Source organism: Gallus gallus, chromosome 18 (genome assembly GCF_016699485.2).
Source record: "Gallus gallus isolate bGalGal1 chromosome 18, bGalGal1.mat.broiler.GRCg7b, whole genome shotgun sequence".
Taxonomy (NCBI): domain Eukaryota; kingdom Metazoa; phylum Chordata; class Aves; order Galliformes; family Phasianidae; genus Gallus; species Gallus gallus.
The window spans coordinates 10527661-10545263 of record NC_052549.1 but is presented as its reverse complement, the minus strand read 5'-3'; the positions used below and the strand labels follow the sequence as shown (position 1 = coordinate 10545263).

The following is a 17603-nucleotide window of genomic DNA, read 5'->3' as shown; positions in this document are numbered from 1 at the left end:
GGGAAGTGCACGATGCCTATGAGGCTGCGTCCGTGTCCTGCAGCGTGGCAGCCGAGCAGCCAGGTCACAGCAGGGAGCAGGGCACCGGGCTCAGCATGGGGCGGGAGGCTGCAGGGACCCCGATCAGCTGCGTCCCACCACCACACTGCTGTGGCAGAGCTCTGTTTGGGGCACAGCAGCCCGGCCCCGATGGCCTCTGCCTTGTTTTTCTCTTGGCTCAGGTGCTGTGGTGCTGGAGGCAAAGCGCTCACTCAGGCTCTAATGAAATGTCATATGAAAATGATTTTATAAACGGGCAATTTTTATAAAGGCTAATAACAAACCACAGGGTGACCGTGGTGAAGCAGCAGAGGGGAGGCGTGAGGTTCAGGTGGCGGGGGGGTGCCCTGTGCGGGGCTGAGGCCGGAGGCCAGGGAAATCAGGCTGTTTACCTATCAAAGTCAGAGCTGGCCATGGCTTATTTTCACCGTGACTCGGCTACGGCTGTTATCATTAGATTAAGTGGTGGGAGGAGGAGAGGTATGTGTTGTATCATTGAATTAAGTAGTGGGAAGAGAGAATGGTAACAGGCAGAATCTACTTAGCAGACCAATTTGCAGTCTCCAATTACCTTGATGAAGCGGCAGTATCACTGCGGGGCGAGCGAGGCCTCGTGGGTGCCGGGGGGTGCCTGCCATGACCTGTCAGGTACCGTTCCCAATGCGTCCCCTTTGTATGGCTCCGCTCCTGGTTCTGGTGTGGCACAGAGCTCTCCTCCCTTCTCAGCTCCAGGGGAACGGGGATGGGCGCGGAGACATCCCGGTGAGCGGGGGTGGCTGCAGGTGGGCGAGTGGCACGGGGAGGGCGCTGGGCACTGAATGTCCCCATCCAGCTGCTGCCATGGGAACCTGTGGGCGACGGCGGCCGCATCGCTGCGCTGCTCTGCCCGCAAATGTCAGCCCTGCGCGGGGGTGTGAGCGGCACAAGTGTGTGTGTATATGCAGATGTGACCGCGTATAGCTTGTGGTTGTGTGTGGGGCACAAGTGTGTCTTCAAGAGTGGGAGGTGCACGGGGGGTGTGTGTGGTGCAGGTGTTGTTGGGGTGCTGTGCTGCCGGACCCGAGGGCTGCTGACTGACAGCACAGTGCCGGCACAGCGGGGCCGGGGGTCCCCGTGCCCCCCCTTGGCCCCAATGGGGCGTCATGGTTCTTCAGGGGGTAGACGGTGAGGGGGGGTGGGGGGGAGGACACGGACAGTGGTGTGTTGCCATGGATACGCTGGAGCAACAGGCATTGAGGCCGGCGCCGTGCATTGACCATATTTACCTTCCCAGAAACCGCCTCGTGCTTCAGCAATTTGCTCCAATTAGGCTCGTTACCGCATCAGGAGGCCGCGGTGACGGCAGTGCCGTGGGGACAAGTGGCGGCTGGCGCTGCAGCCCTAGGTCTGTCCCCATCCGCATCCCCATCCGTGTCCCTATCTCCAGCCCTGTCCCTGCCTTCCCCTCTCCCAGCTCACCCCGTGCCATGGCACTGCCGTCCCGGTGTCGTGGTCCCGAGGGTTGAGCCGCCCCCACCGTCTCAGCCCTGGCCCTCGGCCCCATGGTCCTGGCTGCTGGCGCAGGGCTGGCCCCATGGTGGGTGAGCGGAGCAGAGCTGGGCTGGGCAGCCAGCGAGTTGTCACGTAAACAGAGGAAAATTACTGTGTGCTCAGCCAACACCACGCAGCTGGGATCAGTGCAGAGTGCCCTCCCCACGTCTTGCTGGCTCCACTGATGCTGCTGCCCTTGCTGCAGCCCCTCAGCCTGGTGGGTGTAGGCAGGCTGGGGCCGGTGCTGGGGCAGGGGGGGATGTGGCAGCAGGGCACTGCCGGGGCACAGTGCTGCTCTCGTCATGTAGCACAGCTCGTGCCTGGAGAGCAGGTGAGCATCATGGTGTGTGCTGGGCTGTGTGTGGGTCCTGACGGTGTGCCCGGGGCCTGTGGGGGCATGGGGCTGTCTCGAGCCGTCTGTCCATCTGGGAGCACCCCGGGCACAGGGCAGTGTGCTAATCCCCGCACAAAGCCATTGTGGTTCCTAAAGCCGTGGCATCCGGGCTTAGCACTCATGTGCACCGCACAAGCCTCTTAGGGTGCCAGCTCACCCCACCTCCCCCCCAGCCTGACCTGTGGGACCGTGGGGACAGCCCGCCCAACCTGAGGGTGGCAGGGAACCCACGGTGCTCAGCACCAGCTGCAGCCACTGCCCTTCCTCAGGAGAGCTGGGCTGAAGGGGCAGCTCCAAATGATTTAATTAAGGGCTCTTGGCAATGCTGATAGAGCTCATTAGTGGCTGGAGGAGAGCTGCAGCCCCCTCCCCCCCACCACCACTGCCTTACTCACCTGTGCAAGGCCATAAGGACAGCAGTGCAGGGGCTCCCTGCTATGCGGCCCCATCCCCAGCTTGGGATGCTGTGCCCATCACCCACAGACCATTGGGGTGGTAGTGTCACCGCTCCCCCTCCCCACGGACAGCCGTTCCCCACAGACAGGCACACTCGGAGCTGGCCCTGCAGCCCGGCACGGGCCCACACCTATTTACACAGTTACGACATAAATTACACCACTGTGCAGAGGGTCTCGCAGGCGCACGAGGGCAGCACCACAGGATGAACCCCACCCCCCCAATTCCCAGCCCCCACAGACCCCAGCCCCTGTTCCCCTCCCCAGCCCCGCTCGCCTTCTCCAGCCCTGTCCGTGGACCATTCTGCAGCCCTGCAGTGCCCGGGGTGAGGGCAGCGGCCGCCCCACGGCTCAGTCCGCCACAGCCCTCCGGGTGCAGCCGTGGGCTCAGAAGTGGCTCTCAGCTGTGGTCTCAGGGAACTCATAGCAGTGGTGCTGCTCCCCCATGGCGAGCTGCTCGGCGGCGCCGCGGCCGCTGCTCTCGAGGTAGTGGGAGCCGGAGCGCACGGCCGTGCCGCGGCCCATCCCGTTGGCGCAGCCGCCCACCAGCTGGTGCTTCTCACAGCCTCCGGCGCCGTTGCGGGCGCTGGGTGCGTGGCTGTAGGTGTGCTTGTACTCCTCCGCCAGGTCCTTCCCCAGCTTCCAGCGCTGCCACCGCTTCAGCAGCTCCGCCTGCACCTGCGGGTGGCCGCCATCAGCACGGCCCCTCGGCCCCACGCCCGCTCCCAGCCCGGCCGCTCACCTCCTTGTTGACGAAGCAGTAGAGAATGGCCACCAGCATCCCCTGGGCAGAGACAGGAGAGGCATGAGGGGCAGCGGCTAGCCCCAGCCCCCAGTCCATCCCTCCCAGCACGACGTCCCTGTGGCCAGCCCGGCCCTGCTGTGCTCACCTGGAAGGAGCTCAGGAAGAGGTCGAAGAAGAGCTTGACGTAGCGCAGCGTGCCCTGGGCGTGCTCATCCGTGATGAAAGCGAAGATGACCTCGTGGATGCCCAGCAATGGGATCAGCGTCAGCGTGGACTTGGCCAGCCTGCACGGAGCGGGCAGCCATAGCGCAGGGCCGTGGCCGTGGGCACCGCACCACCCGCACGTGGGCACGCAGGGCTGGGGCTGCACCCACTGCCCACCTGAACTTGTAGTCGGTGTAGCGCATCTGGTGTGCGCGGAGCTTGGAGACGAGGATCTGGATGATGCGGATGAAGATGAAGAAGTTGATCTGCAGTGGGGCGGAGAGAGCCCGTGAAGGGCATGTGAGCATGAAGCGGCCACGGCCCCAAGCACGGCAGAGCCTGGGGAGGTGGTGGGCGAAGCCATGGGGTGAGGGCTCACCAGGATGGCCAGGAACACGGGGAAGCGGAGGATCCACCAGAAACCCATGTTGTGGTTGGTGCTCCAGCACCTGCGGAGGAGAGGGAGGGGGACCACGGGGCAGCCCTGTGTCAGGGTGGCTGCTGGAGCTCGGCACAGGGCCTGGCACCGCGCTCCTTGCACGCGGGCAGCAGAGCGGGGCCTCTGCAGGGCTGTCCCATGGGTTTCTCTACAATATATCCCACACGTACCCCCCGTGCCCCACACACCCGTGGCACGGGCTGATACTCACTGGATGTTTTCATAGAGAAACTTCACAACAACCCACGGGATGAGAAATAGCACAGGTGCCCCTGGAGTGGAGGGACGGGGTGGGACAGGTGAGGCACGGCGAGGGCTCAGGGATGAGGATGGGATGGGGATGGGATGCAGGCTGTGCTCACCCCAGCCGATGCACAGGTAGAGGGTGAAGTAGCTCCTCTCAGAGAAAACGGCCACCACCAGCAGGTTATGCAGGTAGATGCCCTCCACCAGCAGCCAGCAGTAGTTGGCCACAATGCCGTACTGCATGAAGACTGTGGCCGCCCGGCAGCCAGCGGCAGCCTGCGGGGGGGGGTCAGGGCCTGCCGTGGTCCCTCACCCCCACCCCCCTGCCCCCCCCCCCGCTCACCTCATCACTCAGCCAGATGCGCACGTTGTAGTCGTCGATCTTGTCGCTGTAGTGAGTCTTGAGCAGGGCATCGATGACCAGCACAGAGACGCCCTTCACGATGAAGGAGGCGAAGAGGTTCATGTGGATGTAGTTCCTCATGCAGTGCAGCTTGCTGGGGAGGCAGGGGGCTGCTGTCAGTGCTCGCTCCTGCACGGCCCCCTGGTGCAGCCCCCGTCTGTGCCCACCTGAAGCCCAGCAGCACAGCCAGGGCGAGCAGCAGCGCACATAGGGACACTGAGTAGCCCACAGTGTACATCACTTTGAAGCTGCCGTAGGTCTTGGCAAATTTCTCCTGGAGAGTGAGGTGGGCAGTGAGGGCAAGGAATGGGGCAGAACAGCACAGGGCAGGGGCTGCACCGCACCTCCCTGGCAGCCCCCTGCCCGCTGCCCACCTGTGCCTCCAGGTCCTCTGCGTCGATCTGGCACTGCGTGGCATCCCGCAGGGACTGCCCCTTGGGGCCTGTCACCCACTGCCCGTCCGGCCCGCATGTCTTGAAGACGTACCTGTGCTTCACTGCATGGGGAGGAGGGTGATGGGGCAGCTGCAGACACGGGTACACAGCTGGGCTCTGCACGCCAGCCCAGGGGACACGGAGCAGCACCCGCAGCAGCGTGCACCCGCACGGAGGTGTGCACGCGTGCACAGCCCTGCCCCGCTCAGCCATCCCACCCTGTGCCCTGCCGTTACCTTTCTGGTACCAGGGCAGGAACCAGGGGCAGGAGACGTTGACGGTGGTGTTCGGCAGTGCGTCGGGCCAGCAGGAGAACTTGTCAAAGGTTCTGTTACAAACCAGCTCTGTGGGGCGGCAGAATGGCGGTGCGCTCTGACTCAGCCCATGGGGAGTGTCAGCTCTGGAGACCACGCGGTCACCGTCCCCACAGCACCCCATGCCCTTGCTCAGGGGGTCCCTGTCCCACCAGGACACCAGGGCAGCGTGTGGGGTGCCCACGCTCACCTGTAGGTGCGGGCATCCGGCTCATGTTGCGGTGGCACTCCTCGCTGTAAGCCTTCCAGCTCTCAAAGAGGAAATTCGTGATCTGGGCAGAGGGGCCCTGAGGGCACCAGAGAGGTCACCAGGGTCAGGCAGGGGCAGGCATTCCATGGCCCTGAGGCTCAAGGATGGCCGTGGGCAGGCGCAGATGGATGTGCCACACTGTGCCGTGTGGACAGCAGGATTGGGCAGTGGGTTCTGTACAGTGTAGCGTAGCAATAGGCTGCCGTGGGCAGTGTCTCTGGGAGCCCATCCTTACCTGGCAGCAGAGCAGCAGCAGCAGGAGGGCGAGGAGATGTGGCTGGGACATGCCTCCACCAGGCCACAAGCTGCATGGGGAGCGGGTCCTGGCTTCCTACCGGCCCTCAGCAGCTCCTCTGCCCTGGTGGTGAGGGCCCTGGCAAGCGGGTGACCCTGCACGAGAGGATGAGTCACAGGGATGTGCAGTGGGACCCATCCGGGGGCACAGCTGGGGATGTGCTGTGGGGTGAGCAGAGCTGCCACTGCCACGCTCATGTCCTCATTCTCCACCTGCCTTTGACTTTCACCTGTTCCTTCATGTCCTTTCCCATAGTCTGCAGCACTTGAGTACCTGCCATTTCCTCCCCAGGACAGCACTGTCACTGCCACCAGTCACCTCTCTGCCTTCCCAGAGCAAACCCAGCCGCCCCTGCTCCTTTCACCAGCCTTGAGCAGTCGGAGCACAGCCACGCTCGGGACGTGACTCGCTTGCATGGGTTGGGCCCCTGCACTGGGAGAGCTCTCAGGCTCCCAGGGCTGCAGCTATGGGTCCCTGACCCACCCCCTGCTCACAGACCTGAGCTAGGCCCCCACCCAATCAATGCTGGTGCCTGATGTGCATCAGTGCTGACCTCCAACAGCCTCGAACCCTCTGAGGCAGTCAGGATGTCCATGGTGCTGGCACATCAGTGCACCCCATCCCTCGCCCCATGGGTGCCCCAGCCCTGGCAGGGAGTGGGGATGGAGGTGGCTGTGGGGATGGAGGTGGCTGTTCAGACAGGGACGCTGCCACCCTGGGGTGGTTAACCATTAACCACAGGGATCCCCGGCTTGCGGGGCTGTGTGGCCCCGCGTTGGCTCTGCTGCCGGCTCCATTGCTCCCAGCACAAGCGATGGGGAGCCTCATCCGACACGGCATCCGGGAGCTCATGCACAAAGCCTGGCTCACGAGGAGCCATAACTCCCTCCATCCCCCTTAAGCCGGTTATGGGGCTCCTGAATGGGATTTCAGCTCTTCTGACAAGGGGGCACTGTGGGAGCTGATGCTGCGGCATTGCTGAGTCCCAGCGTCCCCACGGCTCCCCTCCAGCCATCTCTCCCAGGGCTCACTGCTCTGCTCTGCCTATTTTTATCCCTGGGAAAGTCGTGTTTCCTCCATGCAGACCCACTCGCCATGTTGCAAGCGGCTGCCTGAGAAGCTCATTAATCAACCCGTTGCGCTGCAGATGTGGCTCAGGGAGTGAGACCTGCCAGCACATGCCTTATTTAGGCAGCCCCAGAACAGGACACAGCTCCCGAGGACAGACAGAACTCACTGGGTGGGCTCTGGGACCTTCACCGATGGCACCCTCCCATCACCTGCCCACAGCAGCATCGCCATCCTTCCGCCCCACCTGTCCCCTCCCACTGTCATCCATGCCCCACAGGAACCTCCCCGTGCCCAGCCCTGCCCTGAGCACCCCTACACTGGGGGGAAACGCTTCTCTGGGGCAGTGGACGTGCTGGCAGCCCCTCTCGTGCTGGGCAGGCAGCTCTGGGGCAGAGGCAGCACTATTTTTAGCTGCTGCAGTGGGATTTAGCATGGGGAGCCCTCTGCCCTAGACTCCCCTCCTGGCTGGCAGTGCTCCCCGGGCCCCGGGGCCATGCTGTGGCCAAACTGGGCAGGCTGCACTGGGTGAGGGGTCCTGGCTCATGGGGCAGTCACGCTCCTCATCTCCGGCACAGGGCCTCCAACACACCCTGGCCTCGCAGCAGAGCCCTGCCCAGCCCTTTGCCCCAGCTGCCCGTGGAGCTTTGTGGCCCCCCTCCCCAGTAGTCTACAAAGTGGGGGACCCCACTCTGGGAGATGCAGCTGTTCCTGGTAAGTCTCAGGCTGTCAGCAGCACTGAGAATGTCCCAGGAGATGGCAGTGCCAGCACCAGTGGTGCTCCTGCTGGGTGTGCCGTGGCCACCAGGGCCAAAATGCCCCTGTTCCCATCCATTGCCAGTGGAGGTGACACTATAGGATGGACCCAGCCCATGTCACCGTTTTGCTGGCTGGCTCCAGGCACTACATTCCCCATTGCACTGAGCCACGGACACCAAGCCCCTGCCATGTGGGTGGGTGCATCTGTTGGGACTGCAGGGAGCACAGGGGACTTTTACCCCATGCTGGTGTTGGGCAATGCGGGATGACCCTGTGTCGTGTCTCTGAGGCTGCTGACCCTGGTACAGGACGGGCTGCAAACACCGCACTGCCCGCAACAGCAGAGTGGAGACCTTGTGCCCACAGGCAGGAGAGGAGGGAAGGGAAACACAGTGCTGGGAAAGGGGACAGTGCCCAGCTAGGGACTGGGTGTCACCAGCCCCTGGGAGGCCACAGTGTGCCCTGCCCAGCCCTGACTCATCCCTGCCCCACAGTCCCAGCACGCGGCATTGCAGCAAGGCGCAGGGGATGGATGAGCATACGTTTGTCCCCGCACACATGGCAGAATGTTGTCCCTGCGGGCACACAAACCCTGCCCTGGCCTGGCACCATGCTGTCCACCCCCAAGCTGGGGCTGCCTTCACATGGGGAGGGAATGAGCTCCACATCTGGGACTGCTGCAACTCATTGCTACATGGCTCAGTGGCTTGGGGAAGCCTCCATGGGGACATCCATGGGCATCTGCAACGTGACCCATGAGCAGCCTGGTACAGCACGGCCCTGCACAGAGCCTGGTGCCTCCTGCAGAGCCCGGTCCCTCTGTGCAGCTCTCATCCCCCTGATCCCCGGGGCTGGGCTGGGAGCACACAGCGGAGAGCTCAGGTGGTGGGGGCTGCCACTCTCCAGACCCCGGGATTAGCCCCCGGTGCACTAATGCGGCACTTTCCACGGCTGGCTTGGCTTTGCGCTTTGAGCTACAAGGCAGCACAGCGGGGGCTTTGGCACTTGGCAGGGGAGGGGATGATGGAGGGCCAGGGCTGATGCAATGCCAGCGCTAACCGGGCCCAGCAGACACTGCTCCTCTCTCCTCCCAGCACGGCAATGAATGGGACAAGCAGTGCCCAGAGATGGCTGTTGTGGAGAAGTCGCCTGCACCCCGTGCTGCCTCCGTCTGCACTGTCCCTGAGCTCCGGGACGCCTCCTGTTCCCCACTTGCAACCCCCACGGCTCCAACCCCCATCTGCCCTCTGCAAAGCGTGCGCGAGGAACTCGGGCTGCAGAGGAACAGCTGAGCTGCCTGGGGCACCCCTCGCACTGAACAACCACAGCTCATTTGCACAGAGCTGCATGACGGCGGAAACATCGAGCAGCGGCACACGGAGAGCCGACGTCACGCAGCACCGACAGCATTGAGTTCTGTGTCACTTTGGACCAAGAAAACCTAAACCAGCCCTGACAGCATTTTCGTCAACAGCAACAAAGGATACAAACAAGCAGCAATCGGCCCCGCGCCGTTGGGACAGGGCTGTCTGCATCACCTCCAGGACTGCTGAAGGGGAAGGGGATGGCATCTCCTGCAGCTGCCCCATGCAAGGGGAAAACGCAGGGGTTGGATGGAGGTGGTGTGGGGCACAGAGGGGTGCTGTGCCCGCAGCAGTGTGGCTCTGTCTGGGGCAAATGGGCTTGCCTGGTTCATCACACTGCATGAACCGGGACGTGAAACAGGAGGACAGCACGAGAGACACAGCAGGCGACACGTGTGGGCAGCATGTCACAGGGGAAGCAGAGGAGTGGGAAAAGCCAAGGAAAAGGTCAGTGCAGACAGGCGTGTGTGCACATGCACCCGCTCTGGGGGCTCAGCATGCTTCTGCCCGGCCCGGCTCACACCGCTGATGAGCACTGGGGACAGCTTCGGGGTACATCAGCGAGGAGCGACCTGCAGCAGGCCTGCAAACATGCGGAGACCCTGCACACAGCTGCCCCATCCAGGAGGGTGTCCTCATCTCAAAATGGTTCTGTGGGGCTGCGGACAGCGCTCCCATCCAGCTGCTGAGCAGAGTCCAACACAGCCCTGTGGGGCATGAGGGCTCTGCATGTAGACGGGTGGGCAGATGCAGAGGAAGAGCCCAGGGGCTCCGTGCCTCCCCTGCCTCGACTCCCCCAGCCCCTGCCCCTGCCTGGCGCAGTGAGGTGCACGGAGCTGAGCTGTGCTCCACAGCTGGCCTCAACACTGTGCTGCTGCTCAGAGCTTGCGGTCACATTTTTTCATTAACTATTTTTAATCCATATTTTGCCTCTTCTCCACTCAGCCCTTTTCTCTTTTCCTCTCCAGGCAACAGAACATGAAAAAAAAATCTGCATCACAGTGCATGGAAAGGAGCGGGGATTGGTGGGAAGGACGGGAGCTCGCAGCTGGGGCGGCACTAACGTGGTGAGGAGGGGGACTGCGGGCCCGGAATTTTCCTGAGGATGCACAGATAAAACTGAGAATATCACGGGGGTAAGGGCTGAACTTGGCACCGGTCAGAACACCCACAGTGCGCATGGTGGGCACGGCACAGGGCACGGCGAGGTGTGGGGAGGACACGGGGTGGGCAGCAACCGCTGCTTGTCTTCTGCTCTCTGCATGCAGAGCTGGCTCCGCACTGCTGTGCTCTGCTCTCCCCGCACCACCTCCAGGGAGCAGCCGGGCTGGGAAGCGCTGTGCCGGGCAGAGGTGAGCTCTGCTGTTGCTTTGGGGATGCGCATGCAGCCGCCAGGCCGGCAAGGTCACATACCCAACATGTCCTCGTTAAACAAAGCCATTTACCAACACCGTGTTGACACAGCAGAGCTCGGGACAGAGTCACAAAGGGCACTCGCCGTGGGCCCCTGCGGCATCGGGGAGCCTGGGGAGCAGCGCGGAGCGTGGAAAAGTGTCCCCTGCTTCTGCGTGGCATGAAACCACCGCTGTGCCCGCAGTCAGAGCCCGGTGGGCACCACCCAGGCAGGGGCACCTACGGGAGATGCTCCCGGCACGCCCGAGCCCAGTCGGTGCCGATCACCCAGGGTGGGTGCACAGCAGCCACGGCAGCAGACAGAGCCGAAATACCCGACGGCAGAACCCTTCCGGGGGCACCGAGCCGGACGGAGAGCGAGCCCAGAGCCGGGACCAGGGCCCTTCTCCCCGGGCTCAGCCCCCCCGGGGCTCGGACCGTTCCCCGGAGCCGTACCGCCGCATCCCGAGCTCACGGCCACGCGATGTGCGGTGTCCGCCGGTGCTGTGCGGGCGCTCCCCTCTCTCCCTCCCTCCCCGCTGCCCGTACCTGTCGGGGTTGGGCTGGCGGCGGCTCCCGGGCGCATCTCGGTGCTGGCGGAGACCGGGACCGGGACCGGCGCGCTCGGCCGCTCCGACGAAAACTTTTGCCGGAGCTGCGGCGGCGGCGGCGGTGGCGGCTCGGGGGGGAGGGACCGTCGCGGGGGGAGGGACCGCGGGGAGAAGCCTCTTCTCGCCGCCCCGCTCCTCCCGCTGGCACGGAGGGGGGCGGAGGGGGCGCGGCCCGGTGCCCCCTCCCGGTGTTTCGACCGGCACAGGCAAAAGCTCCCGGGAGCTGCGAGCGGCCGCGCATGTCACCCCCTGCGGTCCCGGTTCTGTCTCCTCCGCTCCGTTCCGTCCCGGTGCTGAGCGGCGGGGACGGCCGAGAGAGCACCGGCCCCGTGCGGGAGGGATGCGGCCGAGCGCGGCTTTGTCGAGTCGGCTCCGACCCCGGCGCTGCGGGTCCTCCCGTCCCCCGCGCTGCACCCCGGCTCCGTCTGCCCGGCGATGCCGTCTCAGCCCCGGCGTCGGGAGGTGAGGGGTCCCCGCAGGTGCCCGGAGCTGGCGGCTCCTGACCGCGGTAACGGGGCTGACCCCGAGCCCGGACGGATCCTCGCGGGGCGGCCGGGAGCTGCTCCGACCCTCTCGTTCCGGCCTCCGCTGGCGGTGTCGGGTCTGTGTTTGCCATGCGCTGTCCTGGAGGAGCGCGGCCAGGTAAACACGGCCAGGAGCGGCCGCGGCGTCCCCCGAGCCCGGGTCGGGCCGAGCCCCCGGCTCGGGGCACGGCGCGTTCACCTGGGGCCGCCCGGGGGGCTGCGGGAAACGGGGATGGGGGAGCCGGGCTGAGGGGAACGCGACCCCCGCTGGCAGAGGGCTGCTGCGCCCCGAGGGACGCGGTCGGGGCACGGGAGCGCGGGGCCGGCGGGAGGGAGGGCTGCTCCGATCCTCGGGGCGGCGGATCCCCACTGCCGCTCGGCGCCCGCCCCGGCGAGAAGCACCGCACCGCCCCGCACCTGCCCTGCGGCTCCCGCACGGCGCCGGGCACCGGAACAAAGCGGCGATGCCAGCCGGCATCATTAGGCTTCGTTAAGGTGACGAGCTTTCACTTCTCCGCCGTCCCAGGCTGGCTCCGTTCCGCCCGCCGCGGCCCAATTAGTGTCACGTCCAGGACGGAGCTGCAGCCAGCAGGCACGGGCCCCTGGCACGGCTCTGCCCGGAACCCCGCGCTGCCCCGAGCACGGCCCGGCCGCGGCTCCCCCCGCCCGGCTCTGGGAGGTGCCCTCGGGGCAGGGACAGCCCCGCTCCGTGCTGAGGGGGTGAGCCCGGGGTGAGCCCGGACCCCCCATCACCTCCGCGCCTCCGGGGATGCAGCTCCGGGGGGGAGAGCAGCGCACCCCCACCTCTCCCCTCCCCACGCGATCAGGACGCCGCGTTTGTTCCGCTGTTTATTTATTATACATTACGGTCACAGTTATTCCAGTTCTTTGATCCCTCGGGGCCGCTCTGCGCAGCGCTGCGCGTGCAGAGGGCGATGCCCGCAGCCCCCCCGTGCAGGCAGAGTAGGGCGGGGGGGCTGCAAGGCGGGGGTGGGGGGAGGTTGGGCACTTCAGTGCGGGGAGCAGCGGGGCAGGACGGATGCTGCAGGGCCTGGGGACGGTGATGTGGGCAGCGGCAGGATCACAGCACGGCACGGCGGCCGCCCCACGCCCCCCCCCCCCGTCCTTTCTCTATCATTGGTATAAGGCACAATCCCTGAAGAGCCCAGCAGCCGGAGGGCGCTGGGGAGTTTTGGCTGAGCAGGAAGGGGGGGGAGGGGAGAGAGACAGTTGGGGGCTGCACGGGGACAGCGGAGTAAAGGAGGACAGAGGCACTCAGCGGGGAAGGCTCACGTGTGCCAAGCCCACCTCCACCCCTACTCCACGTCCACCCGTGCTGCCGCCGGAGAGGGGGGAGCCCCGTGCACGCAGTGCTGCCCTGCACAGGTCCCGGCTGCAGCCCGGGCACAGCAAAACAGCCCCCGTCAGCCCCTCCCGCTGCGGGCTGAGCCCAGGCAGAGGCACGAGGCTGTGCACCGGGACCGGGCTGCGGCCACCCCGTGGGGGAGAGGGCAGAGCCACGGCAGGGGAAGGTGCAGTGCAGAGGGGACGAGGCCCAGGGACGTCCCGGAGGTAACGGAGGTGCTGAGAATGGAGGAGGGTGTGGGATGGGGGCTGGGACCGGCCGGCCCCGGGTGCGGGGATGTGAGGAGGGGACAGCCCAGGGCCGTGGGGGGTTCTGCGGTCCCAGGGAGCAGGGCCCGGCCCTCCCACTCAGGTGATCACTTTGATCCCAAAGTATTTTCGCAGCTGTTCCAGGAAGACAAAGGTAAGGACGGTGTGAGGAATGAGGCGAATGGCAGCGGGAACAAAGCCCTGCAATGGCACAGTGAGAAGGGAGTCAGTGCACGCTTCCACCGGGGCCAAGAGTGCCTGCAGGCCGACCGTGGGGAGCAGTGTGCTGGAAGGTGGGGATTGTCATGCAGAGCAGCTGTAACTGGGAAACGCCAGACTGGTGGCATCTGGAAGGAACCTCACATCTGGAACCCACTGCAGGGCCCACCCAGGAGATGAGCACTCGGGGACTTCACCCATCCCCACACGCCGGGCCCAGAGCTGACCGTGTCTGCAATGGTCAGTGATACGCAGCGGCTGCTGGAGCATCGCTGCCAGGACTGCCTTCCCATCTGGGACAGCAGCAAAAGCCTGCGTGCAGGCAGCAAGCCCAGAGGAGCCTCCTGCAGTGCTCCGGGGCCTGGCACAGGACCACGGCTGCACAGCCCTGAGAGCTCCGTCCCAGCACCGCTATGGACACCGACCTCCATTCCTGCCCGACCTCCCCTTGCACTCACACACCTTGTAGAAGGCGAGCGGGCCGAGCTTGGCAGTCTCCATGGCACAGTGCACGACACCCTGCGGCAAGAGAGAGAGAGGTGATGAGGCACTGCAGGAAGGGGCCGGGGGCTGCAGGAGGGGTCACTCACCCGGTACTCGCCCTGGGAGTTCATGAGGCGCGTCTTCAGCACATCCATGGGCTGGCACAGGAATGTGGCACATCCGCCCTGCGGGAGGCGCCGGGATCACGGCTCTGCCGTGCAGGATGATGGCTCCCGGGTACGACCCAGCGCAGGGAGTGGCACAGGAGCCTCTGTGCTCCATCCGAGCCCCGGAACGCCGCCCTGAGCCCGGCTGCAGACAGCCCCATCCCCAGCGCTGCCCCCCGCCCTGCTCACAGCGATGAAGCTGGCCAGGAAGTGCGTGAAGATGTTGTCCGACAGCAGCCCGGTGGTGAGGACAAGCTGCTTGGCTTGGTCATAACAGGAGAGCTGCAGGGATAAGCTGTTAGTGGCACGTCCCTCCCTGCTGTGCCATGCACTGCCCCAGCCCCCGGCCCCGCCATCCTACCTGCCCCACAGTGACCAGGGCCCCTCGGCTGGATGCCATCGTTGCTCCTGAGAACAGCTTCCTCAAGCCCTCTGTGGACAGGGGACAAGCACGGCCCTGGGGTACCGCTCACACTCCCTCCCCCCCAAGGAGTCCCCTTCCCCACCCCTCTCCAGCATCTCATGTTAAGCACTGTGTGTCACAGCAGTACATATGCCAGGCCCACGGGAATGGGGTCCCTTCAGGTCAGCTCCATCCCCTCCCGCTGCTGCTCATTCCCCCAGCCTGCTCCAGCTCGTTTATCCCAGCAGCTCCCAGACAGCGCCTCTCACAGCGGTGTGGCCGTGCTGCCATGCCCTGTGCCATAGCCAGGTGCTGCAGCGATGCCCTCAGCCCCACAGGCCCGTGGCTGCCCCGTCCCCTCCCCTCTCCACTGCTGTCCCACAGGAGCCCCCCGCAGCACTCCTGCAGGGCAGGCTCACCCCCCCTACAGCCAATGCAGCCTCACCTTCCCGCAGGACGCGGTACATGCCATCCAGGGCATGGGAATAGCTGCAAGGAGCAAGAGGGGGAGATGTCAGGGGCTGAGATTCCCCCACGTGCTGCCCCCCCCCAGCACTGCCTCCCCCCGGCCCTGCAGCACCCACTCCCCACTCACTTCCGCCGCAGGTGGGCCGGCTGCTTGACATCGTTCTGCATCCTGCAAGGCAGAGCAGGGGGGTGTCACGTCTTTATGGGTGGCTGTGGTGGGGGAGACACCTGTCCCCCTGCAGCACTGAGCTGGGCTCTGCTCAGGGCTGCAGCTCCTTCCCAAAGGACAAGCAGCAGCCTTCCAGGGCCCTGCTTGGGGCCGTCCCACCAGAGCGGCTCTTGTCCTTCCAGAGCTGGAGATCCCCACCAGAACCTGCTGTGATTGCAGGGGGGCAGGGCAGGAGAGGCATCGGGAAGAGGGAGAACAGCACAGCAGCACAGGCAGAACTGACCTGACGTTCACCATGTCCGCTGGGGTCCCCACAAAGCCACCAGTGAAGCCTGCAGCCAAAGCACAGCTGTGCTCAGTGCTCCTCCAGCCTCAGGGAACCAGAGGGATCCCACCCCCCTGCTCACCTCCCACCGCTCCCAGCAGCACTTTCTGATAGAAGGGGGGAGGCCCCTGGCTGCCACGGCCCAGGTGGTCCCTCGCAGTCTCATAGATGGCGAAGCGGGTCAGGGAGTAAGTCATCTGGGGGAGAGGGAGGGAGTCGCACCGGGCCCCTCTGCCCGGCCCTGCAGTGTGGGCACCCCCCTGGCGGCACCCACCTGGCGGCACAGCGATGCACTCAGCCCGTTGTACAGCGCCAGGACGCCGTCGGTGCGGACCACGCGCAGCGCCATCCCCATCATCCGCATCTTCACCTCCTGCTGTGTCTGCAGGTGGACCTGGGGCGGACACCTGGTGGTGTCAGGGCACTGCCCCACAGCGGGCAGCTCCTGGAGCTCCTCAGCACCCCGTGAGCTGCCGCGGCTGCGGGCTGCCCGCATTTGAGGAGCGCTCGGAACCTTTCCTGGCGCGGCCCAGGAGCACATGGATGGAGGTGCAGGAGGTGGAGCGCTGAGCACTGCCCCTCCCATGTGGCTACATGAGTTGAATGGCTGCAGGAGCACGGCCCAGGGCAATGCCATGGTGTGCTCGAGGTGTGCCATGGTGTGTGACCAAGGAAAGCCTGGGTGTGCATCACCGGGGGGATGACCCAGAGACACGTGAGCAAGTGAGCAACCAGCACAGCTCTGGTCGGAAGGAACCAGGTAGCACTGCCGCCTTCACGACCTCCTGCCGCCCTGGGCACACGTGGCACCGGGCCTACAGGAACTGCAGGAGGAGCACAGGCTGAGAGCCCTGCAGCACCGCTCCTGTGCACTGCAGCCCCACTGGAGCAGCGCAGCAGTTCCAGCACCAGCACCAGGAGAGAGCAGAAGCGCCCTGGGCTGCTGCAGAGGGGCCCTCATGTAGGAGCTGCGTCATCCTCTGCCGGAGCGCATCCTGAGCGCGGCACAGCTCTGTGCTGTGGGTCAGAGCCCAGGGGACATCCCAGCGTGGGACGCACAGCGGGATGGTGGGAGAGTGCGGTCCAGCTCCTGCTGGGCAGGAAGGGCTCGGCCTTCGAGGCCGGAGCTCACCGCGTGCCACAGCAGCCGGGGCCGCGCAGGGCAGGCGGGGGCCGCGCACCTGCGGCCGGGCCGGGTGGGCTCCCCCGGGGTCCAAGGTCCGCAGGCACAGAGGAGCGCCCTTGGCCCCCTGCCCGGCTCAGGGCCTCCCCGCTGCAGCTGTGGTCCAAAGGCAAGCTCGGCGATGGGCCCCGGCCCGGGCCGCTCACGGCTCGCTCGCACAACGCGGGGCAAAGGCCGACCCTCCCCCCCGCCCCCCCCCACAGCGCCGCCGGCTCGGCGGGGGCGGACCGAGGGCGCCCGGCCGGCTCCCGGCCCGCCGCCCTTCCCGGGAGCCCCGCGCGGACGGAGCCCCGCGTCCCACGCGGGAGCGCGGCGCCGGGCAGCCCCGCCGGGCTCGCCGCCACCTGGCCGCCGCGGGCCGGGTCAGGGCTGGCAGCCGCCGCCGCGCGCGGCCCCTTTGAGCGGCGGCGGGGATGCCAGGCGCCCGGCGCTCGGCTGACATCTTGGCCGGGGCCGCGCAGCCCAGTGGGCCCGCGGCCAGCACCGAGGGCGGCGCCGCCGCCACCCCGACACGGCCCGGCCGGGACGGCCCCTCGGCCCTCCCGCCGCCCCGGACCGCGGCTCCTCGCGGCGATCGCCACCGTCCTCCGCGCCCCGAGCCCCGCCGCCGCCCCCGGCCGCCGCTCCGCCTCTCCGGCGCCGCGCCCGCACCTTGAGCAGGTCGAGCGGGTGGGTGCAGCACGCGGCGCCGCACGACGCGATCCCGCCGAAGTACCACCGCGACACGCGCTGCTCCGCCATCGGCGCCGTTCTGCGCCGCCGACCCGCGCCGCGCCGCCCCGCCCCGCGCCCCGCGCCCCGCCCCGCGCCGCTCCACCGGCGCCCGCCGCGCCAGGCCCCGAGCGGGGAGCTCCGCCCGGCCCGCGGCAATGAGTAACCACGGACCGACCCGCGTTCCCCCAGCGGGGAGGGAAGGCGGAAGCCATCCAAGCGCCGTGCTGGGATGGGGGGCGCGGGCAGAAGGAAGGGACGGGAGAGGAGGAAGAGAGCGAGGAAGGGGAAGCGGCGGGGCAGGCGCCAGCGCTGCGCTATCACCGCGCACACAAAGCCGCTGCTGCGCTGCGCGGCGGTGATGCAGCCGCACCTCCGTCCCGGCGCCCTGACCG

The 17603-nt window shown here is 66.4% G+C and overlaps 2 protein-coding genes across 4 annotated transcripts; both read right to left on the bottom strand.

Moving 5' to 3' along the window:
- Positions 1–2516: 2516 nt before the first annotated feature.
- GCGR (glucagon receptor) lies at positions 2517–11018 on the bottom strand. Its single transcript, NM_001101035.2, has 14 exons — positions 10881–11018; positions 5689–5843; positions 5394–5490; positions 5126–5233; positions 4830–4951; positions 4623–4729; positions 4396–4549; positions 4169–4328; positions 4018–4078; positions 3747–3816; positions 3545–3633; positions 3309–3447; positions 3161–3202; positions 2517–3096 (listed from the first exon to the last, which is right to left on the bottom strand). Exons 2-14 carry the CDS (start codon positions 5737–5739, stop codon positions 2806–2808), a joined length of 1491 nt encoding a protein of 496 aa, NP_001094505.1. The 5' UTR covers positions 5740–5843; positions 10881–11018; the 3' UTR covers positions 2517–2805.
- A 1284-nt stretch (positions 11019–12302) lies between these two features.
- SLC25A10 (solute carrier family 25 member 10) lies at positions 12303–17268 on the bottom strand. 3 transcript variants are annotated; one of them, XM_015295551.4, is made up of 11 exons: positions 17149–17268; positions 15589–15708; positions 15397–15511; positions 15273–15321; positions 14948–14989; positions 14798–14841; positions 14311–14381; positions 14139–14231; positions 13890–13967; positions 13762–13818; positions 12303–13281 (listed from the first exon to the last, which is right to left on the bottom strand). In XM_015295551.4, the coding sequence occupies exons 1-11, from the start codon at positions 17236–17238 to the stop codon at positions 13180–13182; spliced, it is 861 nt and encodes a 286-aa protein (XP_015151037.1). In that variant the 5' UTR covers positions 17239–17268; the 3' UTR covers positions 12303–13179. The 3 variants fall into 3 exon arrangements, with proteins under 3 accessions (XP_015151037.1, XP_024997434.1, XP_046758186.1); XM_025141666.3 differs by having other exon boundaries at positions 12303–13215; XM_046902230.1 differs by lacking the exon at positions 15589–15708.
- Positions 17269–17603: the final 335 nt, after the last annotated feature.

What these genes read in the sequence shown, in the direction of transcription:
- GCGR (NM_001101035.2), bottom strand. Translation starts at nt 5,739, where the DNA reads ATGTCCCAGCCACATCTCCTCGCCCTCCTGCTGCTGCTGCTCTGCTGC. An exon ending in CCGGATGCCCGCACCTACAG is followed by an intron (nt 5,234 to 5,393) that starts GTGAGCGTGGGC and finishes GCCGCCCCACAG; the next exon opens with AGCTGGTTTGTAACAGAACC. An exon ending in CTACCTGTGCATCGGCTGGG is followed by an intron (nt 4,079 to 4,168) that starts GTGAGCACAGCC and finishes CCTCCACTCCAG; the next exon opens with GGGCACCTGTGCTATTTCTC.
- SLC25A10 (XM_015295551.4), bottom strand. Translation starts at nt 17,238, where the DNA reads ATGGCGGAGCAGCGCGTGTCGCGGTGGTACTTCGGCGGGATCGCGTCG. An exon ending in ACTCCCAGGGCGAGTACCGG is followed by an intron (nt 13,819 to 13,889) that starts GTGAGTGACCCC and finishes CTCTTGCCGCAG; the next exon opens with GGTGTCGTGCACTGTGCCAT. An exon ending in GCCCGCTCGCCTTCTACAAG is followed by an intron (nt 13,282 to 13,761) that starts GTGTGTGAGTGC and finishes GTGCCATTGCAG; the next exon opens with GGCTTTGTTCCCGCTGCCAT.